Source organism: Bicyclus anynana, chromosome 16 (genome assembly GCF_947172395.1).
Source record: "Bicyclus anynana chromosome 16, ilBicAnyn1.1, whole genome shotgun sequence".
Classification (NCBI taxonomy): domain Eukaryota; kingdom Metazoa; phylum Arthropoda; class Insecta; order Lepidoptera; family Nymphalidae; genus Bicyclus; species Bicyclus anynana.
Genome location: NC_069098.1, coordinates 7,661,566 through 7,689,438, shown reverse-complemented (window position 1 = coordinate 7,689,438; position 27,873 = coordinate 7,661,566). Strand labels below are relative to the sequence as shown.

The 27,873-nt window shown below is 35.5% G+C and overlaps 1 protein-coding gene across 6 annotated transcripts in view; it reads right to left on the bottom strand.

The window, feature by feature from the left end:
- LOC112053924 (glycogen synthase kinase-3 beta) overlaps window positions 1–26,983 on the bottom strand; it is a 61,837-nt gene extending 34,854 nt beyond the window's left edge. The window contains exon 1 of one of the 6 annotated variants that reach the window (XM_024093543.2): window positions 26,555–26,983. In XM_024093543.2, coding sequence (XP_023949311.1) covers window positions 26,555–26,663 — 109 coding nt within the window. In that variant the 5' untranslated portion in view covers window positions 26,664–26,983. Of the gene's footprint in view, window positions 1–1,112; window positions 1,348–17,221; window positions 17,603–26,554 lie in introns of those variants that run through there. The other 5 variants (XM_024093547.2, XM_024093544.2, XM_024093541.2 and 2 more) reach the window with 5 other exon arrangements.
- Window positions 26,984–27,873: the final 890 nt, after the last annotated feature.

Here is a 27,873-nt window from a genome sequence, read left to right as displayed (position 1 = left end):
TTAGAACATTTATAATGGACAAACATGAAACAGTCAACTAATATGAGATGAGTACGGGACGCAATATGATCCGGTGGACCGAATTTGCACACTTTCGTTTTACTTAGAACAGTCAAAAATCAATGGAGAAATTTGAAAAAGTTACTAATAAGAAACATGTACGGGATACATGAACTGGTGGTACCGTATTAGTAAACTTTCGTTTACCATAGAACAGTCAAATGAATCAATAAACAAACACAAAATAGTCAACTAATATGACAAATAACAAACAACTAATATACGGGACGCGACACATGAACCGGCGGTAAATGTTAATGTAGTGGTAGGCTTTACGGTAGGAACACCAGCGTTTAGAGGTGGAACCGCATTAGTAAACTTTCGTTTAACATAGAATAGTCAACTAATATGACAAATATCAGCCAACTAATATACGGGACGCGATTCATGAACCGGCAGTGAATGTTAATGTAGTGGTAAGTTTTATGGTAAGGACCAACAGTGTTTAGAGGTGGAACCGCATTAGTTAACTTTCGTTTAACATGGAAAAGTCAACTAATATGACAAATAACAGTCAACTAATATACGGGACGCGATACATGAACCGGCGGTTAATGTTAATGTAGTGGTAGTCTTTATGGTAGGAACACCAGCGTTTAGAGGTAGAACCGCATTAGTAAACTTTCGTTTAACATAGAACAGTCAACTAATATGAGAAATAACAGTCAACATAATAACGTTTAGAAAGTATTAGGGGGTTTTAGCCGGTAAAAATACGGCACTATCCAACATAGGTGTCCATGAGGATTTTTCACAACTACAGTAAAAAAGATGAACCAGTAAACCGCATTCGAACATTTTTTTAACAACTGACAGTCGAAGAAATCAAAGAACAAACATGTTATAGTCAACTAATATGAGATGATTACGGAGCACGTTGGGGGAACTGGTGATTCAACCGACATCTGTACACTTTTCTTTCACATCTAACAGTTAAACAAATCAGTGAAACAAACATGAAACAGTCAATTACACGGCGCACTGCGTACATCGTACCGACCGCATTTGTGCACTTTCCATTTCCCAAACAGTCAACATAAACATAAACTCACTGATGGTACGCCGCAATTTCTTAAAACAAGTGGAAAGGCGATCACGAGCTCTGCTTAATTGGCCACTCTTGTCGTTGTCAACTAATCTGAGCAGGGACGGTTCGGAGCGCGCAGCCACCTCGCCCACGGGGCGAAGGGCCATGGTCGCGGCGCCGTCGGAGACTCGCAAACTGTCCAAACATATTGGGCCTCCGGGAAACTCCAGTTTGGCGGAGGATCGCACGCGAGCGCGCGTCGTAGCAAACTGTCGGCAAATAGTGCGGCGCCGCGCGCACCCCGCCCCTTACACAGCCCGCACTAACTCATACAATAAGCTATTGAAACTTGGCAAATACTCTCTGTTATGACTTGTACTTAGATACTTTCTAGCTAAACGGAGACACGCTACTGAACAATGAATTCGACATTATTTTTAAGGGCCGAAACGTTTGACACATAAATCAATAATTCATTCATTCATCAAACTTACGAAAATATGTTTTACACTCGCAAATAATATAATGGAAATAATTGAAATTAGATTAAAGTTATTAGACATAAACAGTATATTAAACACAAATACTACAGTATATTAAACATGCATTTATGCAGATACTCTAAAACTATGGATGAATGATAATAATGAATTTACTGATCATGAAGTACCTCAATTGATAGATAATATAATTTTCCATGTAGAACGTAGGTTCCTAAATTCATATATATATCATTGCTAAGGTTAATTATTTAATTATATATTCATTAAGACAATTCGATAAATTAATTAGGGATCTTGTAAAACTGAGCAATTATTTAATCAAATCGAATCAGGCACATTATTAATCGAATAATCCCACGACGGACGTCATTTACGAGAAGATGACAGACAACACGTTGTATTCCTTTCATGTGTGATCAGTTTCACAAAGCATGCGCGCGTGTTCATCTCTTTATACTGTCGCTGATAATTTTGTCGTGTGACGTCATATATTTTCAAATCACACTTTACAAGCGTTAAAAAACCAAGTAAACAATCTCATAATCACTAAACATCTTCAGAAATATAGCTGTAGAAATAGACAAGGAAAATAAATAAAAAAAGCAAGAAAAGAAAACAATGCAAGTTGCATCAGTTGAAGTCAATAGGCAAATCCAGTGAACAACAAACTTAAATATATTTATGGGATTAATGTCTGACCTACCGTACTAAAGTGAAAGGGACTGTTATAGAGGGAGGTACAGGAATCGACCGGGAAGGTATCAATAATTAGTTTTAGCCAACCCTTTAACCGTTAAAGTGTTATGGCGTTATATGCACTATTCAGTGCTATACATGCATTACTTGTTTTTTATTATTATTTACAAGTTAGTCTTTGACTACAATCTCACGTGATGGTAGGTGACGATGCAATTTAAGATGGATGCGGACTAACTTGTAATAAAGATGAAAATCCACACCCCTTTCGGTTTCTACCATATGTTTTCTGTGTTTCTACCATGCAACAATCATGCAAGTTACCCTTAAAAATGCGCTTCCCTAACGTATATTTTATGCATCTAATCCTTTTAGGACATTTCCTCGTTGATTGGATGATGATGAATCCTTTTAAAACCTCAAGTCCTTAACTTGCATTGCTTCTGACTTCTCCAGTAAAGATAAAACTTTATAGTACCTATGTGACAAATGAGAGTATACATAGTGCTAAAACATGTTATGTAATAATAGAGCGCTATACGAGTGAACATTCGTGTTCTTTTCTATCGTTAATTAAATGGCAGACCAATCGCTATACATCGTTGCCTATGAACTAAATCTAAACGATACCAAACGATACCAACTGTGTCACCGTGCGAAGTCACGAACGAGTCAAGGGTAACTATTTATTCAACCATAGCGACTGTTATTACATTTTGATATTAGAAATCGAGAAAATTGTGGTTTTAGTACGTTTAGTAGCTATTTCATTTTCTTTCCCTATCTAAAATGACCAATATTTTTCATACATATATCTCTACAACAAAATTAAAAGCTCGTATTATAGACTTGGACACCATAATATTCCATGAGGAGGGGATCAAACCTACAGTATCGGCCTTAAATCCGACCACATAACTGCGGAACTTGTGCGGCTATAAATCATTATCATTAACAGCCCATATTCCGCTCACTGTTGAGCATGAGTCTCTTCTCAGAATGAGAGGGGTTTGGACTTAGTCAACCACGCTTGCCCAAAGCAAATTTCACACACGTAGAGAAGTACGAAAATTCTCAGGTTTCCTCACGATGTTTTTCTTTCACCGTTTGAGACACGTGATATTTAATTTCTTAAAAATGCACATAACTATAAAAAAATCGGAAGTGCACGCCCCGGAACCGAATTCGAACCTACGAGTACGTCCTCCGAATTAAAGGCAGGCAGGCATATCCACTGGGCTATCACGTCTTGCAATCTCGTCGGCTATAAATATTGTATAACTATATACAGTTTACACAACTTGGACCTAGATGGCGGTGAACTATTGATATTTGAAGCCTCTTGCCAATCCTTTACCAAGTTGGTACAGATAAATTGGCAGTGTTAGTTTATACTCCAGAGAATTTGGCTGCCATACTATGCAAAACGTATTAACATACTCTATTCATAGTTTCGTTATCATCACTAAATTAGAGAAATACAGTTAAATCTCAATGCTTTTAGATTCGGGCCTCTCTCAATTCGTTGCCAATCTCGTAAGCAAAGAAATCTTTTTGAAATATTCGTATTGCTGTGCGAAAACTGAAAGCAAACGCTAAATTAGGCCTTAGTCATTGCAGCTACATCTATACTAATATCATAAAGCATCGATGGTCCGATTTGAAAAAATCTTTCAGTGTTAGATAGCCCATTTATCGAGGAAGGCTATAGGCTATATATAATCGCCGTATTCCTACGGGAACGGGAACCACGCGGGTGAAACTGCGCGGCGTCAGCTAGTAGTATAATAGATATCACCAAGAGAGACGAATATCTTAGCATGAAGCATCCCATGGATTAAGGACGTCCTTGACAGTTAACTAACACTCCAATTTCTATTTCATTCAAATTATTGTCCGTAATATAGATAGCTAAGAATATTGGATACGTGAAATCGATAAATATACAAAGTAAGTTGTGGGCGTGAGCAGTAGGATTTGTGACGAGCAGTCTTATAAGAACACTCGGTTACTGCGGCGTAACACATAAGACAATTGGATTAGAAGTTTTGGTGAAGTTAGTTGGATTCCTTGCACGCGACAAGCCGCGAGCATTTTCCATTCGATACGCTTTCGCTTTCTGGCTGAGTATTGATTTATCTGAGATTGCGACACATTCATTTTGTAATCAACAACTTGGTAAAAGGGATTGAAACATTTGACATACCGAGTGTTCGCTGTTTTAATTTCTTTTATGAGGGTAAAACTAGGTTTGGATGATCAATCCATTGACCTCTGGACGATTGATATTGGGAATCGGTCGGCTATTGGTTAGTTCTCGGGGTTGAAAAACGCATTGCCAGGGCGCTTTCAACAGATAAGGGTCCTTTAGACCCCAGAAAAAGCGTCTCCGTGGGTACCGATATTTTAATTGTGGTTGTGTGCAAAGGTTTCTCTACGTAAAACAATGAGGCTTATTTGACCTTATGGTTCCGTTTGTTTGGAGAGCGTTATAGCGTCCTTGTGGATTTCGACCATTACGGAGTACTAGTACATTGTGGAGTCCGAAATAACTACAATTTCATATCAGTCTATTATGAGGGCCCTATACAGAAGCCTATAGAAGGGGGAATATGGAGATTAAAGCCGTTACGCTGCTCCAATGTAAGTTGACGAGCTTTATAGGTATTTAGTAGTCTATAAGTATATACTTTGCTATTTAACTTCTATTATCCGAGAAAACACCAAGAATTTTTTTTCACCGATTGCATTTAAAAGTTACATGCCTCAGTTTTTTTACCTTTCAAAGTCAAAATTTATTTATTTCGATTGGCTTAGTTTACAAGCACTTTTAAAATTCAGGTACTAAATGTTATTAGTGATAATTAAAATCGAAAACTTAATATTAAAGTGACGAGAGTTCCAAATTAAATCGCTCACAACAAACTCGGGAAAAAGGGCAATACTCTAGAAAAGTGCGTCGGTAATAGAAGCAAATAAACGTGTCCACACAAACAAACCGCACTTGTTTGATAAATAAATAATACAACTTCCATTAAACAGCCACGGGTTTGCCCTTAGGTAATAGCTCTGCCATTTCATACTTTATTCATGTTATTTTCACAATTTAACAACATTACGAGTAAGATTTTCCTAGAGGGGCGACTAAATCACAACAGACATTCCCTTTGCGCTTTGGGGAACACATCGACCCGTCGAGCCTGAATAAATGTTATCATTGATATAATAGTTATTCCTATGAGGAAAATTACCGTAACTTGTGCGCTACTAGCCTTATCTCTAACGAGGTGCGGAGGTTATATGTCAATGGATGCGTAGAAAAACTGGCAGCCTGCCTAATCATTATACCTACGTACGTGAATAAGAAAACCTTAACAAAACGCTATTGTTATGGTAATTATAGTTGGGAAATATTTAGACTAGAATTATGTCGCTTTTAAAATGAAAATATATATCAGGGTAACCTTGAACGAACGACTGGAGTTAAGATTTTGAACAATACAGAATACAATTTTCAAACTCGTGTAAAGCCCGCGATATAACATAAAGCAGGAACAAAAGAACATACTCGTACATATAATTCCATTAATAATAAACACGAAAGTTTATATGGATATAAACAAAATATGGCTTGTTACTCTTTCACGACGATTCGTAACTACTCCACCGGTTGAGTTGAAATTTGGAAAAGGTCTAGGTTGTACCCTGGATTAACACATAAATAAGCTTTTATCTCGAAAAATTCCAAGTTTCCGCGGGATTTGCCAACTGAATTTCAATGGCATCAGCTATAAATTAATATTTAAAAATATATTTTAAAAATTAAGCTTTTATAAAAAAAACTGTAAAAAGATTAATTTTGATATCAAACTAGAACGTAATTTATGAACGTTTCATTTCCGTACTATGCAATCCGGTAAGTATAATGAAGAAAAAGTTTCCAAGATTTCCGTGGGATTTGTCAACTGAATTTCATTGGCATCAGCTATAAGTTAATTTTTAGAATTAATTTAGTTTCATAAATAGTTGTAAAATGAATTTTACTATGAAATTAAAACATATTATAAACGTTTCATTTCCGTACTATGCAATCCGGTAAGAAGTATAGGTAATGAAGAAAAAATCCTGGCTTCATTTGATGACAAGAATATCTGTATGCGGCCCGTATTACGTGATAGACTGGACATGTTATTATTGCCAATTTTGTATTGACAATATTGTGTGTATTGTGACTAGTCCTTCGAGGAAGCAATGCTTTTCTCAAGCACTCCTATCATGCAAAGAACCCTTCTAATAAACTACAACGATATGATGCAACCAAAAAAAAAAACTAAGTCATCCGATTAAACGTATGTAACGAATTGCGACAAAGGTCTTGTAATACGAGTACACTACCCAGTCACAGTCTGGGCACATGCATTGTCAGTGGAAGCTGACACCTTGTTGTAGGTGTTGCATACACCAGCCGCTTTTGATCGCAACCAAGGCAATGTCGTAACGTAACATCGACCGACCGACATACAATAGAGGGAACCGGTCTTACCACCTCTGACGCATCGTCGCGTACGTCACTAACGCTACGATTGTTACTACGCGGTGGGTCGCATCTCGTTTGTATGAAGTGCATTACCAGCCACACACGCTCAAGTGCAGCATGCTTAAAGACACGTTAACACGTTCTCTGCGGCACTGATTTGTCAGTACTTTACCAATACAATACGAGGTTTTTTGACCTCGTACTAAAACTTTTTATGGTGTGATACGAGGTTAATTGACCTCGTACCGTGCAATACGAGGCTTTTTGACCTCGCACTAAAACTTTGTAGTTTGGTACGAGGTAAATTGACCTCGTACCGCAACGAACTTGTTAACAATGAAAAAATCATCGAAAATTTTTGGATAGCTGCACAAAGTAACTAAAACAATATAGAAGATCTGATTTTCCCTTTTGTTAATGCATGACTAATGAATCTCTTTGTATACCTTATACCGGAAAAATATTCAAGTGGCATATCAAAATCTACTGATATTTTATCAGAGGATGCCCTTAACGTGCCATGCAATCGTCAGGAGCATGTGATGCAGATGAGATTACGTTATTGACAAGCTGTTAGCAATATTCTAGATAAACACGCTTTGTATTTTTATGCATTAGGCATTTTATCAGTTTTACACAATATGCAAGTGCCGATTTACTCCATATCAGTAAAACCTAGTAGGTATTTATTTTATTAGCAACCATTTCCCGCGAATTCATTCGTGTTTAGAAGTTTTTGCAACCTTTTTACCTCAGAAACTTTTTTTTTTATGGACAAAATATAAGTATAATCTGGCAAGTTCGTTGATGACACTCCCATGATATGCGGGCGACGGTGGTGGGGGGAAAGTCTGCACGGGTGTGAAATCGTGCGTGCGGGGAAGTGAGGTGCATCAGTCGTGGGTTTTTCAGTCATCGCTACACGCCCCCCGGCCCGCACAGACCATCGAGAGTGTTACGAACGAAGTTGCCAAGATATACCCTATGTTGTAACCAGCTGCGCCGGACAATTCGTCAAACTTTTTGTCAAACATCTACTTGTTACGTCATCTAGTAATACTTATAAAAAAATGTCTGTTCTAATGTTTAAAAGGTTAGCCTGTTCTGCCAGATAGTTAGGTACTGATTCAAGACCAGCAGGCTAATTCACTATCTTTGACATAAGCTAGTTGACATATACGAAATTGAGATTCTATGTAACAAATGTCATCCAGTGCTTACTGGTGGATAATTAACAACAGTATGTAGATGACATTTTGTCAATTAATTTGATGTTTATTTTAATGGGTTGTTAATAAAGACCAAAATAGTGAATAGGCCAGCAGATCCATCTTATACTTAATCGTGTTATATGCTAATTTAAAACAAACGTTTTCGCTCAAACTGAAAATGCGAACAAATAATACCAACATTCAGTAATTTTGTAAATTACAGAAACAAAAGAACTGACGTCATGTGTGTAAAAAGTTGTTAAAATAATAATTTTAGGCAGAAATCCAACTCGAGACAAAGATGACATACCTTCACGTATAAGATGATACAAATAAAACTCATTCATTAAGATAAAGGAACGCTTTTCAGAACAAGCACCATTCCATTATAATGAATATTTATATTTTACAAATAAAGACAATTTTTATAGTGAACTAGCGGACACGGTCAAACTTCGCTCTGACTTACCCCTATCCTACCCCTACCCTACTTTACCTTACTTTACCCTACCCCTTTTTCTTTGCTATAAACCTCACGGAGCCCGAGACCTTTCCAACAAATGCAAAACCGTGGAAATCGGTTCGTGCGTTCTGGAGTTATAGCGTCAGGAAGGAAAACCCGACTTATTTTTATTTTTATAGTGAACTAGCGGACGCCCGCGACTTCGTCCGCGTAAATTTCGATGTCAACTTTACTACTACCCCTACCCTATCCTACCCCTACCCTACCACTACCCCAACCCTACCCTACCCAACCCCTACATCTACCCTACCCCTACCCCAAACCTACCCCTACCTTACCTACACCCTACCACCATCCTACCCCTACCCTCCCCGTACCCTATCCCTTTCCTACCCCTATCCCACCCGTACCCCTATCTCACGCCTATCCTACCCTTACCCTACCACTTCCCTATCCTACCCGTACCTCTACCCTACCACTACCCTAAACCCGGCCCTAAACCTACCCTACCCCTACGCTTCCCTACCCGTACCCTACCCTACCCTGTAACTTCTCTATCTTACTCCTACCCCTAGCAAAATCGGTCCAGTCCTTCGAGAGTGGTGGTATGACCAAGAGAAATAGAGACTTCTATGCTAATAATATAAAGAGGTAAAGTTTGTGTGGTTGTAGGAGGTAATCTCTGGATCTACTGGACCGATTTGGAAAATTGTTTTACCAATAGAAAGCTACGTTATTTGCGAGTGTCATAGGCTATGTTTGATCCCCATATTCACACGGGAACGGGAACTACGTAAATGAAAGCGCCGGGCGTCATATAGCGGAATTTCTGCGTCTTTTAGAAATTTTGTATTATCTCCGAAACTATTAAAGTAATTAACATACTGTAAAGGGCAAATCTTATCTCCATAATATCCTTGTGATTATTAAATAATTTATTTTAATAAGGATTAAAGTTTAGTTGTATAAATAATGACGTAAACCTAAGTATATAAAATTAATAAATTTTTAAAACACAAAAGGTACTATATCTGCTAATATATAGAAGATAGATATATGGTGTCGCGGACTTTTTTGTAGAACTTTTAAAGATACATAAAGTCTCCATACATTCAATTCAATTTTAAGTCTGTTTAAGAGGATTTTCAGTCCGACCTGTATGACAAAAACTGTGATAACTCGGCTAATATATATGATACCTATATAAAATATAGCCTATAGCACTCCCCGATAATGTAGCATTCTACTGGTGAAATAATTTTTAAAATCGGACCAGTAGTTCCGAAGATTACCCCATTTAAAAAATGTGACAAACTTACAAACTTACAAACTTTACCTCTTTATAATATTAGTATAGAGTATAGATTATAATAATTAGTACATATATTTTAGCCCAGTGGATATGACCTCTGCCTTCGATTCGAAAGGCGTAGGTTTGAAGTCCGGGGCAACGGGGAAATTAAATATTACGTGTCTCAAACATTATTCATATTTGTTCTACATTTTGCGTGATTTTGTATAAAAACGAGCAGACCGCCAAGGACAAAGATGACTTTTGAAATATAATTAGCCCGCGTCTCTAAGGCCAAAGAGTTTGATAAAATTAGCATAAAGGAAAGTTATTTAAATCCGTAGTTACAGATGGTATTATAAAGTTACATCTAAATGTATAGTGTAGTAGGGTAGGGTCCACCGAAAGATGAATATGTCACGTCTAAATTTTATACAAGGTTTTTAATTAACTTGCAATATTTGTTTGTTTAAAATTAATATTAAGATATTTATTTCAAATAGGGTCCAAAATTACATAAGTATGTACAATAATATTAAAATTATTCAAATTAACTACTTAGGTACCTAATTACAATTTAGATGAAATTAAAATGCAAAGTATGATTATCATCGAAAGGAAATATAATAAACCACGAAACCGATTTCGATTTTTTTTTCACTGATGGAAGGAAGCTATATTATCTGCAAGTAACATCTGTATTTTATACCCGTAGTCCTAAGGGAACAGAATTTAAGGGGGTAAAACCCGTGAACGTGCGTGCTTTAGATAGAACCACCAATACGTTCGCACTATTCAACGTTGGCATGATCAGCTGATTAACGTTAAGAGTCTTCACACTAGAATTTCTGCGGTAAATAGACACGTCCGTATGCGCTAGCACTGCGGTGCAATCAGTGGTTACGCAAACATAATGCGTAAAAGATTAACGCTGAAATACGCACATTGGCGTAGACGCGGTGCGTATTTCACGCGATGCGTATTGATAGTAGTGTTTAGGCGTTATCTATGCCACGTAGAATGCCGCGTTTCGTCACAGCGTCTGCGTTGCACATGCGATTGATGAACGCGCTTGTTAGAAGAAAGTTAGTGTGAACAAGCTCTATCATCTTTCTTCACTCACAGCACCTATCTCAAATAATTTTTCAAATATTTTTTATTTATAACTGATTAATCAGTGGTTACGCAAACATAATGCGTAAACGATTAACGCTGAAATACGCACATTGGCTTAGACGCGGTGCGTATTTCACGCCATGCGTATTGATAGTATTGTTTAGGCATTATTTATGCCGCGTTTCGTCACAGCGTTCGCGCTGCACATTCATTTGATGAACGCGCTTGTTAGAAGAAAGTTAGTGTGAGCGAGCTCTATCATCTTTCTTCACTCACAGCACCTATCTCAAATGATTTTTCAAATATTTTAAATTTATAACTGATTAGTATGTTGCCAAACCGTCTCTTACACATGATTTCATGTTACAAGTCACAAAACCTAATAGTCCCTTAGGTATGACTTAACAAGTTTTATAAGTAATATTTTTTTATAAATCTTGACAAGTCTGCTTCACTTAAATCAAAAGTTTCGATATAATTACTGAGCGTAAGCATAACTTTATAATTAAAATGTAATTAGCCCGCTGTATAACCAATGACCCAAAAGTTTTGGTTTGATTTTTATTACCGTCATTAACGAATTAATAATTACATTAAGTTGCTTAGCAAGTTTTTATCAAGTAATCAAGTTATAATTCATAAAGTAAGAAAGGGATTTTAAAATATCGTTCAATGAAACATCGTTTGTTCATTTCAATAGCTTTTTGAACGACAAATACACGAAGAAAGTTCTCAATCCCTCATCCCTGTATAAAAAACAATTCAAATAGTTGAAGTCTTGAGTTTCAATTTGAGTTTTAGCGAGATTAACAATTAGAAATTTATTTTTATACCATTGAATTTAGATTGGTAATGAATACTATTGTAATACGAAACTCAGTACCTAAGTACACATGATATTTGGCGAAAGGTATCGAAAGTTGTAAGATAATAATATGGACAGTAGTATCGAATAGTTTTCGAGTTCTAAAATTATTATAGAGTTATAAAAATTCGATAAGAGGCCGCATGCTATATTAATGACATTTTTCGAATTTCAATTTGCGCAGCTGAAACCGTGTGGCATAGCTACTCTATAATCTATACTAATATTATAAAGCTGAAGAGTTTGTTTGTTTGTTTGTTTGTTTGTTTGATTGTTTGTTTGTTTGATTGAACGCGCTAATCTCAGGAACTACTGGTCCGATTTGAAAAATTATTTCAGTGTTAGATAGCCCATTTATCGAGGAAGGCTATAGGCTATATTTTATATCCGTATTCCTACGGGAACGGAAACCACGCGGGTGAAACCGCGCGGAGTCAGCTAGTATTATATAAAGAGGTTATAAAGAGGTAAATCTTGTGACATTGTGAGGTTCTAGGGGGTAATCTACTGAGCCGATATTGAAAATTCTTTTGCCAATAATTTCTATATTTCCACGTTATTTGTTTAGTTGTCTTAGGCTATATTTTGTCCCGTATTCCTACGGGAACGGTAACTAACGCGGGTGAAACCGCGGACCCTTTGCTAGTGGATTAATAAATGATGAAGGCACAAGCCATTTTCTTAGTCAATAATATAATGAAAAATTACTGTCAGTTACCGGAAAACTCGTACGTGCAAATAAAAAAAACCGTATTCCTTCATACTTTTATAACTGTAGATTTTCGATATCGGAATGTTAAAGGACAATAAACAATACATAATAATTAATTAGTCCCGTCAAACGAGTTTTTACCCTATTTACATAAAGCATATTCGTAACCGCAGTCAACAATACGTTCAATATATAATATTATACTTTTACACGCATTAATCTAATGTGACCTAGGTCAAGCTAGGTATACGCTAGGCTTTACAATACACGTTGCATCTACGTATGCCCAACCACCTTCGACAGAACTGTTTTTATTATAATACCCAATGCGTAGTTGCGAGTTCTATTTATGTACTTGTACATTGCGGTATGAAGTATTTTTAATTAAATATACTGGCATAACAAATGTTTCTTTATATTGAGGCGACTTTTGATTTATTATTTCCTTACAGAACTTTGTGCAAATTTATTTTTAACCCCGGCGCAAAAAGTGGAGTGCTATAAGTGTTTGTCAAGAAAAAAAATCATCCCCACTTTACATGTAGGTACTCTAAAAAAATATTGACATTTTTAATGTTCATTCGCATTTGGCCATCGTGGTGGATTAAGGCTTAACCCCTTTCATTCTGAGAGGAGACTCGTGCTCCACAAGTGAGCTGAATATGGGTTATTAATGATGATGTTTATTCTTGATCTTACCATGATGGTAACTTTAGTTATGTTCTAAGATGGGATAGGTTTATAAAAATACTAGCGGACGCCCGCATCAATGAAAACTTTCAAGCCCTATTTCACCACTTAAGAGTTTGAATTTTAAAAATGTTTGAATCCCATTATATTTAATCCCAATAAATATTTTCAAAATATCTTCAATGTACAGAATGTACAGAATTCGTATTATAAGTACAGACTAGCTGACGCCGCGCGGTTTAACCCGCGTGGTTTCCGTTTCCGAAGGAGTACGGTGATAATATATAGCCTATAGCCTTCCTCAATAAATGGGCTATCTAACACTGAAAGAATTTTTCAAATCGCACCAGTAGTTCCTAAGATTAGCGCGTTCAATCAAACAAACAAACAAACAAACTCTTCAGCTTTATAATATTAGTACAGATAGCGCTAGTAGTACTCTATGGCACGGTAACGTTTGGTGTTACAAATCGTCGTCGTTATCAACCCATATTCGGCTCACTGCTGAGCTCGAGTATGCAGGTTTCCTCACAATGTTTTCCTTCACCGTTTGAGACACGTGATATTTAATTTCTTAAAATGTTGGTGTTACAAATGTGATAAGTAAAATTTCAAATTGCGAATTAATGTATAGAATTCGACCAGTTTTATTATTAAGATAGATAGATATAAATAGATAGCAATTCACTCTCGTTTTCAAGATACAATTTTTAAGATTCAGGAAACACACAGTTAACTTGGAAGGGTTGGAATACACTTTCCAAATATGTTTCCTGATTCTTGGGTAATTTGGATATCTTTACTAATGTTAGTCGTGCTTATAACAAGAAGAAAAACGTTTTGTTTGAGTCCTACTACAATCTAAAATTTATACGAGCAAGGCCGAGGTCAAAGCTTGTAAACAAGTACTTTAGTACAAAAATACTACGCCGCGATACGTACTGACATAGAAGGACACTAAAACCGCTATCTATGAGTATGTACTTCAATCGTATCTCTTTAGGACACGAGGCCTGGGCAGGTATCTATCTAATGTATGTGTATGTATTATGTAAAGAAAACCCGATTCAAATTACAATGTTGCCGTTGAAACCAAACATCGAATATCGAATAGCTACCTGCTCAAATGCCGAGAATATTGAATTATTTCGCAAACTGTTTTATAAATTGTACAGAAACGGACATCACATTTTGTAAGGCACAAGGCGCGTTTGGAACCCTCGTAACTTTAATTTTAAGTTTTCGAATGATTATTATCACCATTGTCTCAAGTTTAATATTATTACCTGACGTTTCGAAAGAGCTTGTAAAGTAAGCCTATTTGAAATAAATGAATTTTGACTTTGACTTTTGACTTTTAAGCGTTAGCTTTACCGTTTTCTATGTTCGGTGATTATGAACAACGAACTATAGTTCTAGCTTGGCAAGTTCGTTGATGACACTCCCATGATATGCGGGGAAGGACTGCGCGGGTATGAAGTCGTGCGCGCATCGCTACCCCCCATCCGGCCACCGCGGACTATCGGGTAATAAGTGTTACGAACGAATTTGTCAAGTCAAGTCAATTTGTCATTTAATTATTTTGCTTTCGGGAACACCAACGATTCGTAGCGACTATAACCACATACACTATACCAGACATAAACCAATGAGAAAAACGACAAAAAATTATTGAACATTGCAGAGTCTACTTGCGGGGTTTGAGCGGCATTGCCGCTTGTCGTCGGTTTTCGTGGAGATTAGCAATTAGTTAGTATTTCCGACTAATTCGAGAGCAACGCAAAATTGGTCATATTTAAAAGATATGGCAAATCTATACTAATATTAAATAGAGGAAAGATTAGATTGTTTGTTTGTTTGCATTGAATAGGCTGTGAAACTACTGAACCAATTTGAAAGATTCTTTCACTGTTGGCAAGCTACACTATCCCCAAGTGCTATAGGCAATATTTTATCCCCGTATTCCAACGGGAACGGGAACCACGCGAGTGGAACCGCCTGCTAGTGTTCTATACAAATGTGGTTTTATTAGGCATGCACTAAGAATTTTATCCAAGTAAAAATAGATACACGATATTGAATCTTATCACTAAATGTCACAGTCCATGTCGTATAAATTTATATTGCTTAGTTATAAAATGTGGTGACGATGGTCATCGTTAAACATTATCGGGATAACGTTACAAGCGAAAATATCATTTCTTATAAAGACTGTCGAGTCACTGTAGATCATATTAGTGAAGAATCCTACTAATATTACAAACGCGAAAGTTTGTATGGATGTTTGGATGTTCGTTACTCTTTAACGCCGCAACTACAGAATCAATTTGGCTGAAATTTGTAATGGAAATAGATTTTACTCTGGATTTACACATAGGCTATTTTTCATCCCGGAAAAAACCATGGTTCCCGAGGGATTTAAGAAAACCTAATTTCACGTTGCGAAAAACTAAATTTCACGTGGACGAAGTCGCGGGCGTCTGCAAGTATCACCATATAAAAGCGTATAGCAAACTTCTAGTCCGTTATGAATACGAAGCTGGGCAGGGAAGTGAACAAAAACATATCAAAGCGGGGTTAATATCTAGGCAGTTCGGCATGCTGCAACTTCAGGGCACACCAACGGCCTTATTTGTAAACACAAACAAAGTAAAGTGGACTTAATCATTACGGTGTGAAGTTCACTTTACTTTGAATAAAATTGAGATTTAAATCTTAGTCCATGTTTATAAATAAAAGCGAGCTACGCGGGTGAAACTGCGGGGCATCTCATCATCACCATCATTAACAGCCGATGGACGTCCACTGCTGGACATAGGCTATTGCATGGACTTCCAAACAAAACGGTCTCGAGCCGCGAGTATCCAGCGGCTACCTGCCACCCACTTGATGTCCGCAGTCCACCTAGTGGGAGGTCGACCAACACTGCGCTTCTGCTATTAAAATTCTTTAGTATGTTGTTAAAATTATCAATTTCTGATATACTCCACAGTTTCCGTCGAAATAATTTATCATAAATAATATTATTTTATAATATGTTATGTACACATACAAGAGCCGTGATAGCCCAGTGGATATGACCTCTGCCTCCGATTCCGGAGGGTCTGGGTTCGAATCCGGTCCGGGGCATACACCTCCAACTTTTTCAGTTGTGTGCATTTTAAGAAATTAAATATCACGTGTCTTAATCGGTGATGGAAAACATCGTAAGGAATCCAGCATGGTGGACTATTGGCCTTACCCCTCTCATTCTGAGAGGAGACTCGAGCTCAGCAGTGAGCCGAATATGGGTTGATGACGACGACGACGACATACATTAGGTACAGAAACAAAAGATTTATAGAGTTAGAGCCTCTACACAGTAAATAATAGTGAAAAGATAAAGATTTAGTTAGTACCACCTGTGAGAGTTAAAAATTGTTATGAGCATCAAAAGTGAAAGCAAAATAATTGTATTCAACGGCTGGATTATGTAAAACATGTAAGAAAATATTCATAACATGCATCTTTAGTCACTCATCTAAAGGTGTTGTTACAAAAACTGAAGTAGGTAATAAATGACTAACTAACCAAGAATAATTTGAATACATTAAGGTTCTATTGTAAGAAATTCTTTACGGAAGTAATAGTATAGTATAATGCAGATATTATATCGGCCTTAGCAAAAATAGATAAGCCAGGTAATAACTCAGAATAAATAAATTAAAAAAAAATAATATCTCGTATACTATGTGCGCCGTAACACGGTGCGAGTGACTGTTGCCATAAGATGTTCTATCATCGTGAATCGCGACAAACTTTCAAGAGTGAAACGAACTGTCACCTGCACCGTGCTATAGCGCACGAGCTGTAATAGGTTACGTAAAATTTGAATCGCGACAAACTTTCAAGAGTGAAACGAACTGTCACCTGCACCGTGCTATAGCGCACGAGCTGTAATAGGTTACGTAAAATTTGAATCGCGACAAACTTTCAAGAGTGAAACGAACTGTCACCTGCACCATGCTACAGCGCACGAGCTGTAATAGGTTACGTAAAATTTGAAATTACCAAACTTTTTCGATACAACTGTGGCTATTTCTGTGGACTTAGTCCTCAGCCCAGCGTCAGCATTGACTGTATACATCCCACGACGTCTCAACATGATTAATACGATATCCGGACAGCATGAAATCACTAGCACACACTTGGCACTTAATCATGATCCTTCACACTTCACACCTGCACCTTAGCCGGCTCAATAACATCACAACTGTTAATCGAACAATAATTTATACATAATCAAACACATGTACTTGATTAATTTCACAATCAATGAATACATGCACAATTTTAGTATGTAGGTTAACTTGGCAGTTTAGCAATATGCACCGGTCGCATCGACCACTGCGACGCTAAAGATTTGAACGGTTACGCGAAAGGCGTTAGGCGAAACCCGAGAGAACGTTGGCACGGCTATGACGCGAATGGCGGGGCAGGATGGTAGCGCTCTTGCCTCGACCGCGAGATAGCGAGATCGCCGACACTTGCTGATAACGCAACCGATAACGTCGCCAAGTGGTTATGTCAAAATGTTCCCCGTTTGAAACCGACGGTGTGACGTCACGATGTTTTTTTTTTCGGGCATACCACATTAGATAAATAACGCAGATTACGGCATAGTTGCAGATTTGTTTCCTTATTTGGTTTTTGTTAAAAATAAAAAAAATACTTCAATATTCGAATATCTATGTACCTATGATATATTTCAGCAATATGTATATAGCAATTCATTTTTATATTATACCAAATAGTTGATGCCCGCGACTTGGCGTTCGGAGATTTGAGCTGTGTGATAGATCAGTCAAAAAAGGTGCTCAAGATAAGAAGATTTGTAATGTATTAATCATAATTTACAATTCTCTCAGCTGTAATACTTGATTGCGATTGTGGTTATCACGCATGTGAAAAATTAATATCTATACAATACATACATCTGGACGGCCTCTGTGGCGCAGTGGTGTGCGCAGTGGATTTACAAGACTGAGGTCCTGGGTTCGATCCCCGGCTGGGCCGATTGAGGTTTTCTTAATTGGTCCAGGTCTGGCTAGTGAGAGGCTTCCGCCGTGGCTAGTTACCACTCAACGGGCAGAGACCGCGAAGCTATTCCGCGTTCCGGTACAATGTCGTGTAGAAACAGAAAGGAGTGTGGATTTCATCCTCCTCCTACCAAGTTAGCCCGCTTCTATCTTAGATTGCATCATCACTTACCATCAGGTGAGGTTGTGGTCATGAACTAACTTGTAAGGTATGAAAAAAAATACATATCATCACCCCTTATTTCACGTCCTTCCACTTACTACGATCCTTGTATATCTCTCATGCTTCTTTCATTCTTAACAATCCTTTCATACAACTTCGTCGGTTTGGAAGTACTCTGGACCTGGCCTTTTAAATATTCTGGATTTGATCCAGAAACGTTCGCCTTGACCTTCTGATTTCACCATTTCCAATCCTATATCAAGACTCTTCAAGGGATCTTCAAAAACGTATAAGTACTAAAATTTTGGTTCATTTCTAGAATAAATATCTAAGAAATACTTCAATATTTATTTTTAATGACTTTGATCCACTTCGAGTGTTTTATATTAATGTATTCCCGTAGTATATACTACATATCCAAATAAACCTTTTACGTAGAAACCAACGACACGCGCAAAATTAAATGATTTAGTAACACATACCTGTAACTTTAACACTGGCCTCATTATGAAAGTAATTAGCTGAGCAAAACACAGCCCGTTAAGCCAAGGTTATGTGACAACTTTATCAAATATTCAAACTCAAACTTCGCGCCCTAAAAGTACAGTCGCGACCATTATGAGGGTAGTTTAGTTAGAGGGTACTAACAATAATAATAATAATCATATCTATACTTCTATACTAATCTACACTAATATATAAAGCTGAAGAGTTTGTTTGTTTTATTGAACGCGCTAAACTCAGGAACTACAACTGGTCCGATTTGAATTTGAAAAATTCTTTCAGTGTTAGATAGCCCATTTATCGAGGAAGGCTATAGGCTAAAAGTTGGGACAAAAAGATACACAAGCACACACAATACTAAATAAATCAATGTTTTTTTGAAATTTATCTCAATAAATTCGGATCAGCGGTTTAGCCCTAAAAAGGTAACAGGCAGACGTACTTTCACTAATATATATTAGTATTTTTATAGATAAATGAATCTCTATTTCGCCGTGGTCGCCACAACTTGAGTCGACCTCGAGTTATGGCGTGACTTGACCGATTTCATTCATCTTTTTTTTACATTTTTTTGCTAGCGGACGCCTACAACTACGTTCGAGTGAAATTCAGTTTTTTTAAACTATCTTGCAATTATAGCCTTTCCTATTAATGAGGCCCTTCGTTTGAATGGTTTTAAAATCTATGACGGATACATTATACGAAATATTTTATTGTTTTACATAATATTTAAATAGATAAGTAATATTTTGTAGAAGGTTCTTACAGAAAAATGCGCAGATTGGAAGATTTTAAAAACGACTATTTTATGGATTGCTTCTCAATGGCGGCTCAACGGCAGAACCATTGTAGGCACATAAATATATTGTATCTGGTAGTAATTATATGGTGGTATATTCCCATACGAATGGAATCTACGAGAGTGAAACCGTAAGGCACAGCTAGTAAATATAACATTAAACAGTAGTTTTTTTTTTATTTTAAAAGGATTATTTGCCATATTTTTATAATATGACCAATATTCCCATTCCCCTCCAACTAGTCGGGAAAGACTGTGCTAGGAGTGGTGGAGAGTTAATTAACATTAACATTAACGAAGAATCAAATAAAACATAATTTGACAGTTTTTTTACGTGAAATGTGATTAAAATAACACAATTAATTTCTAATTCGGAAATAGAAAATTTTCATCTATTAAAATATTTCACGATATTTAATATTCACCACAGGGTCTCAAATTAAACTTCGTGACCTAAAGTCCCAGGGTGTTGAATTTTTAACCTGTAGAAACCTTGGGATGTCCGATCGTACCAGCCTAGATATGAATGTATGCATGTATGTACATATGTTTATACTGACAAGGCAATATATCTAGAGGGGACGTTCGACGAGGCCAGACGGGTGTAGGCCTGTAAAGACTATTGTACCCAAACAATGGAATATATATTAAGAAAAAAAATTCATTAAGATATATTTATTTTGCTATCCTCCGCGAAAAGCCGACGAACCCATGCGACAACGTCACCCAGGTCCGACAAAATACTCTCTACGTAAGTTTGACCCTGAAACCGGAGCATCCTCAGGAGATGTTGACTCTACAACGTGCAATTGCAAAAGAATTGCACGTTGTAGAGTGATGAACTTCCGCAAAGTAACGCCTGCTTCTATCTAATATAAAAAAAACTCAAGTTACGCTACTGTATTACGTATCCAAAACTATAATCTGTTTGATGTATTTGATGAGCCGTGAAGAAGTAAACAAACATTCAGTTCTTATGTTAATGTAATATGGTAAATATGTACACTTAAGTTCACAGCAAATAAGTAGGTAGGTACATAACAACGAACGAGTTTGATATCACCGATTGTTTCGCACGCTAACGAACGAATACTGAATATTCGGTTGTGTGACTGTACATAACATGATTAATTAATTATCATTATCTAAACCAGTTAAATCATATTAAAGATTTAGCAAATGATATTAAGTTTTTCAGCGTTCACAGGTTGAAATTGGATATTTTTTCGTTTACTACCTCGGAAATAGAAAACAAATAAAAACGATACAACATGCGGCTTTTTACAGTCTGCTCTATAATAATGTACAAGAATAAATAACACCTAATAATAAAGTCGCATAAACACCTAATATGATTTTTTTTAACATTTGTCATATCTTTTAAACATGTCATATCTTTTAAATATGACCAATATTCCCATTCCCCTCCAACTAGTCGGAAAAGACTGTATTGACAATAGTCCAGCGGGCGACGATCGAACCACCACCTCTCAGTGATAAGTCCGCCCTTATCCGGTCAGTCGGCTCAGGACCGAGTTGTTTGAAGAAGGCGTAACCTAACACAGTATGGACAAAATGGTGAAGATGGAGGTGTCACTCTCATGAGGAATACGACTAGAGGAGGAGGATTAATTATACAAATATTGGCATGTGTCTTCATAAATGGCAGCCATACTGAGACGATCACAAATTACAACAGGTGCGTAACAATAAACACATGTTTTATGCTTCTGGATACGGGATCGAGCATATGGATCAATTATCTTTTAAATCAAAAATGCCATCTGCGATTCGGAAATGCCAGGTTTATTTTAATCTGAAATCGTGATCAAAGAAAATGTTCTGCTTTTTAAATTTGCTTGAATTCCAGCTTGAGGTATCGTGTGACAAGGAATATAGCAATTTACGGTCAGCAGTTAGCGATCTTTCACAATAAAGACTAGAAATCGAGAGTTTATACTTTTATTAAAGTTTCCGAAATTCTGATGGGATTATAAAAGAACACACGAAATCAATTTTTAAAAGTTCATGTCTCTCTGTTTGCATCGAAAATCCTATTATATATTTTCACGCGTTTTTCAAGTAAGTTTGATGACATTTGGAGAAACATAATAGGTATAATAATAATAGACTTTGTTTAATCAATTTACATCTCAGAGATGTAAGGGGAAAAAATACCTGAAAGAAAATTTTTCATGCAGATCACCTCTAAATTCTAATTGTAATTAGGTATGTTCAGATTGAAAACTAGCGATTGTATTTTAAGTTTCCTTTCCCTTTTTAAATAAAGGAAGCTATCTCCAAGCAGTTAGTACAACTACATAATCAACTATCAAAATTTATCTGCATATACTGTTGAAAAACGAAACTTTCTACAGTGATGCAATAAAAAAATACTGCCTTTGAGCTCTTAATGTGGCGTGGACTCAAGTGATCATCAAAGACTATAGAGCACTTTGCCAGTGACCTATGGATCTTGAAAGATTGAAAGGCTTTTGGTACAAATAAAGAATAAATTGATTGAAGAATAGCTCAACAGTTTATAAGGTGGACTGAAATATAATTTGTGCTTACTATTTAAAGCCTAATTAAGTTAAAATTTATTTAGTTAATAAAATTGATATAATAACAATTGCCATCTGTTCACAGTGTATATATATTATATCTTATATCAATTTGCATAATATTCATTTTGTTTTGCTTTGGGACACAAGAGATTCAAATTATTTTTTTCAGATTCAACAACTACTACTTTATCTGTGTGAAATTTAGTTTTTTTACAAATCCCACTTTAGTGGGTTGGATGGATATCCCACTTTTGTGGGATGGATGGATATCCCACTTTTGTGGGATGGATGGATTTTTCTGGAATGAAAAGTAGCCTATATTTAGCCACATTTCTGCCAAACCCATAGACTAGTTTTTGCGTGAAAGAAAATCTATACAAACTTTCACATTTATCTAAGATTCAATTGGATTGATTGTTTATGACTGAAACTCTGAAACTACTGACCAATTTGAAAAAAAATTTCAATGTTGGATGGTTAAGTTATTCTATCCCCAGGTGCTGTATTTTATCCCCACAATCCTACAGGAACAGGAACTACTCGGGTGAAACCGCATGATATCTGCTAGTACGAGTATAACATAATAATTATAAGTATCAGTATCAATTTATGAGAATATTTAATTAATACTGAATTAAAAATTTCTTTTTAGTAATTAAAAATATTCTGCACTAATTTTTTCAAGATTACACAATCTGCAACAAATAAATTATCTTCATTTATGTAAATTAATTTAGGTTATCAATGTTATGTGCATAGCACAAACCACTATCAATAATATTTTCTGTACACTGTGACCCAATTTATGATTTGTTTGGGTAAAAATGTATGTAATTAATTTGTTTTTTATTTTAGAATAATTCCATTTTATATATTGGAACACTAATATAAAACAACCAATAAAGCACCGGTAGCAGGTATTATAACTGGACATTGTCTGCCCAATAGACTCCTGAAGATAATGAAAATCAAAGAAAATCTGTGATGTCCAGGTTGTGGTGAGGAGATCAGCTATCACTTTATAGCTGAGTGCCCAATATTTGCGCTGGTAAAATGGGAGTGACTAGGTAAGGATTAAATGAAGCAAATCTGACGATAAGGGATACTGTCAGGTTCATGCTACAGGATGGTTTGAGGGGGGAACATTATCAACACCAGTGATCCCATGGTTTATACCACAGGAAATGGGTGGAATAATGTTAGTAAGGAATGATCACACATCTTGCCTCATCAGAGATATATAAGATGGAAGTGTAGTGGTAACTTGACAATTGTGGTTATTTATTCTATACCAGCAGATGCTCACATTTTCCCCCATATAGTATTTTTTCCTGTGGGAATAAAGGGATAGCCTATGTTACTTTAAGATAATGTAGCTTTCCACTAGTGAAACAATTTTCAAAATTGGCGTAGTAGTTTTGGAGCCTATTCTCTACACACAAACATAGTTTTACCTGTGAAAATGCATTTCTGTTGAAATATCACGATAATCAGTAACCCATATTCTATAAAAGACTGTAAATCTATGTCTCTATGCCAATTTCCATTAACCCATTATTTAATTATGGTGGAGTTACTTTACTTTTTAAACTTCACTTTGGTTTATACCTACATAAAATAAGTAAATTGTATAAAAATATTTAGCATAATATCATTCATAAAACACATTTAGGTTCAAAATGAAACTCCCTTTTATCATTGGTTAAATGTGGAAGGAAAATATTATACAATTTTGGTAACAAATTAACTTATCAGTTGATAATTTATATGAAGATACAAAAATACTATGAAATCTCATTTAATAAATACTATCTTATATTTATCTTGATACTTATTAGTAGTTATTTAAATACTGTACATATGAAAATAATATATGAATCAAAATGAATTGTATGAATATAATAAAGTATTTGATATAGGATCAATTTAAATTGATTTAAAAGTTGTCTGTGATTTGCTATCTGAATGCACACATAACTGGATGAATACTTATAATAAATATATGTGTATTAAACCTGAAACCAATTATATACTCAGAGGCACAAATATCCGCCCGCTTATATACTTACATTATATAAAAGTAGGCGGATAATTGTGCCTATGAGTAAATATATCCATAGTCAGTCAGTCAGTCAGTCATATACAGAAATATAAAAATAACTAACAAGTATTCCCCCTTCCTGAGAGTATACAGAGATAAAATAAAGCTTATGACACTCACAAATAATGAGAATTTCTATTGATAAAATAATTTTCAAAATTGGTTTAGATCCAGAAATTATCCTCTACAACTTAACAAACCTCTATAAAATATTAGATTATTAAATTTATTGGTCTATTAGTGACAATCTACTGTGCATGTATGTACATTGATTAGAATTTTGAGAGGAGGATAAATGCAATAAATTTTCTTTATTACAGCTTTAGTCCACACTACATACAAATTACTTCCCAAGAATGATAACTTTAATTTTATCATTCCAGTTGGCAATAATTCTATATTACCAAATTATCATTCTTGATAAAGACAGCTGTTGTTATGATATAATAATAATAATAATTTGGAAAACAATTACATTGACAGCAATTACACAACAATAAGCATTAATATAGACTGTGTTGCAACTATCAGGCCCTCAGCCCTTCAGTTCAGAGTTTAAAAAAAAAATAATATTTGTCATATCATATTACCATTCCCCTCCAACTAGTTGGGAAAGACTATTAGGAGTGGGTATGACAATAGACCAACAGGGCGGGGATCGAACCATCACCCCGCTGTGATGAGTCTGACTACTTTCACTGTTGAGCTATTGAGGCTTACAGTAAAATTGAATTAAAATTAAAAAAAACTTAAAAGATATCATGCAATATGTATTTATGGGGCAATATTTAGTCAAACAGTATTAAATGAATATTTATATGCATAAAAATCAATCAGTGTTAATCAGTAACCCTAAGATGTGTCAATGACATATCTCATGAAGAAAAGGGGCTATCACCAATATTTTAGCAATCCATGGATTCACTGTGAGGGTAATATATCATTTTTTCTTTGATTGCAATAAGGGACAGCAAAATCTATAGCTAAATGTGTGACTATATTCTTTGAATTTTGACTTTTTGTCAGACTTTCTGAACATAGAGGCCTTTGTTAAAAATATTTATAATTGCTGTGTCCACAGGATCACTATTGTAGGAACATTGGAATAAATAGTAGCCTATGTTCTATTCTAGTTTATATTTCTATCAATATTCAATCAGTACCTTTAAACTAATTTAGAGTTAAAAATGTTTTGTTCAATACATTTGTTATCAAATAGTTAAGTTTTATTAAAATAGCCCAGAATATACTGTGGAGTATTAATGTTAAACAAATTTAGTCAGATTTTACATCAATTGATCTAAATCTTTGTTTAGTTAAAACCATGAGGATATTATAATGCATTTACTTTTGTAATACAGATATTAATCACTAAATATTTTTGACATACTAGCTATAATTCAAATTCATAGAAACAATTTGATGTTTCATACACTTGTAAAGTATACTTTAGTAACTAAGACTATATAACTACAGAAAACCAAAATATAGTTAAGTATTTCTGAATAAAGTATATTTGTAAAAAAAATACTTTTGTATCCTACATATTTTATGAAGGTATTGAAATTTCTAATACTTTAGCTTTGGAATCATTTTATATGCATACTATGTACATAAGGTTAATTTTGTTGTCTAACTAGTAACTATACCAAGAACATACATTATATTATGGACCAGACAGGAGACTAATATGACTATGGCAAAATTAACTAATTTAGTTGTTACTATTACTCAATTAAAAATTAATATTTTTTATAGGTCCTATCTTTAAATTACGTCATTAAAATGTAACCTCAAAACCGATTAAATCTTCGAATATTCCAAAGTTATACCAGATGGAGCGATAATTAATTTTATAGTTATAGATCATGGTTTTTAAATTGTGACGTACTTTTAGGATAATCCAATTATTTCGTGTACAAGAATCGTAGTTTTACACGATTATCTGTCAACCATCAACCAAGGCTTATGTGGCAAGCCCATACTAAAGTTGTAGCCTTTTATATATTAAAATAATGTGGACTTTTCTTCTTCGATATCGATTTCATTTATAATGTCGAGGTTACATGAATTCGATGGAGAGACATCAGTCCCACCAAATGTCAGAACAGGGAAACGTCACAGTCTAAGAAATCACGATGGCCGACAAAGAATGGTTAGGTGGTACTCACTGCTAATTTTTACGCCTCCTAGAGTTGGTTTCGGTGGTTGATTATCGAATGTCTTTCGAACGGATTTGCTGCCCTCGGCGAATGACGTGGTCCTAGGGCGTCCGCTCATTATTATAGGTATAAAATAAACGGCCGAATCCTGAACTTCATAGATACTACTTCACATTTCTCGTTACCACCCTTGCTTGCACTCGCACTGAACTCTCTCACTTTGCCGACGGAATACAAAGTTAGGGATTCAATAGTCTAATCTGTGTCACTATTATAGAGTTAAGATTATAATAAAACGGTACTAATATGGTTTTACAAGATCATTTTGTTAGTTTTTTAAAATTTACATCAATAAAGTGAACGACAAATTTTTAGTTTCTTTGGACTTCACAGACTTTACGCTGGCTCGTTCGTTCGGCTAATTTCGGATTTCGTTCGGGCCGTGCTCGGACCTTCGATCAGTGACGTCGTAAGAAATGACACGCGTTTCTTTGGACGCAGAAATTTTGTTTCCAGTACCAAACTCTGCATCAATAATTTTTTTTTTTAAATAATTAGATGATAAATAATAGCTCATTGATTAAGTTGTTGCAAGAACTGGCGAAAAAGTAGTAAAAAAGTTAGATACAATTATTTCCTAGTAAAAAAAATACTTAGAAAGGATTTTTATGAGAAATATCATGATACATACGAGATGGATTTTCATATAATATAATGTTATTTCATTTTTGTTCTATGAAAAAAATTATAAAATTCCTATTTGTGTATCACATACGAATTTACCATGTGCTTTCGCATCAAAGGAACGTAATGGAACGTAATGGCATGACGTCAAATCATGTAGTTTTCATAGATTATAGACTTAATTTCTGTGGAATCACGCCATCTCTTGCAGATAGTTGAAACTAGTAATTACGACGTCGGTAAAACAGTATATTTCAATTACAGCTAAAAAAACATTATTAACTTATTTAATCTACCCTTTGATTACCTCGGAGGAATAAATTTACTTCTGTAGTGACAAAAGAATGTGATGTGATGATGGTGGTGCTCAGACGAATTATATAGTCTGAGTGATTGTGGTGGTGTAAGGCTGAAATCTTTCCATATCGGTAAACGTCTTAAACTCGAGCTTCGTTCCATATTTTAGTGAAGAATGCTTCTATTGCACATAGATCATAGGTTCCCAACGTGGGTGTTATTGAAAAAACGTACGTTTTCTACCTTCATTTCTAATTAATTTATTGGTAAACAGTACTCATCAAGAAAGGCTGTAGTATAGTGTAGGTACCTACATAGGTGCACCTACTAGATAAAACTGTGAAGTG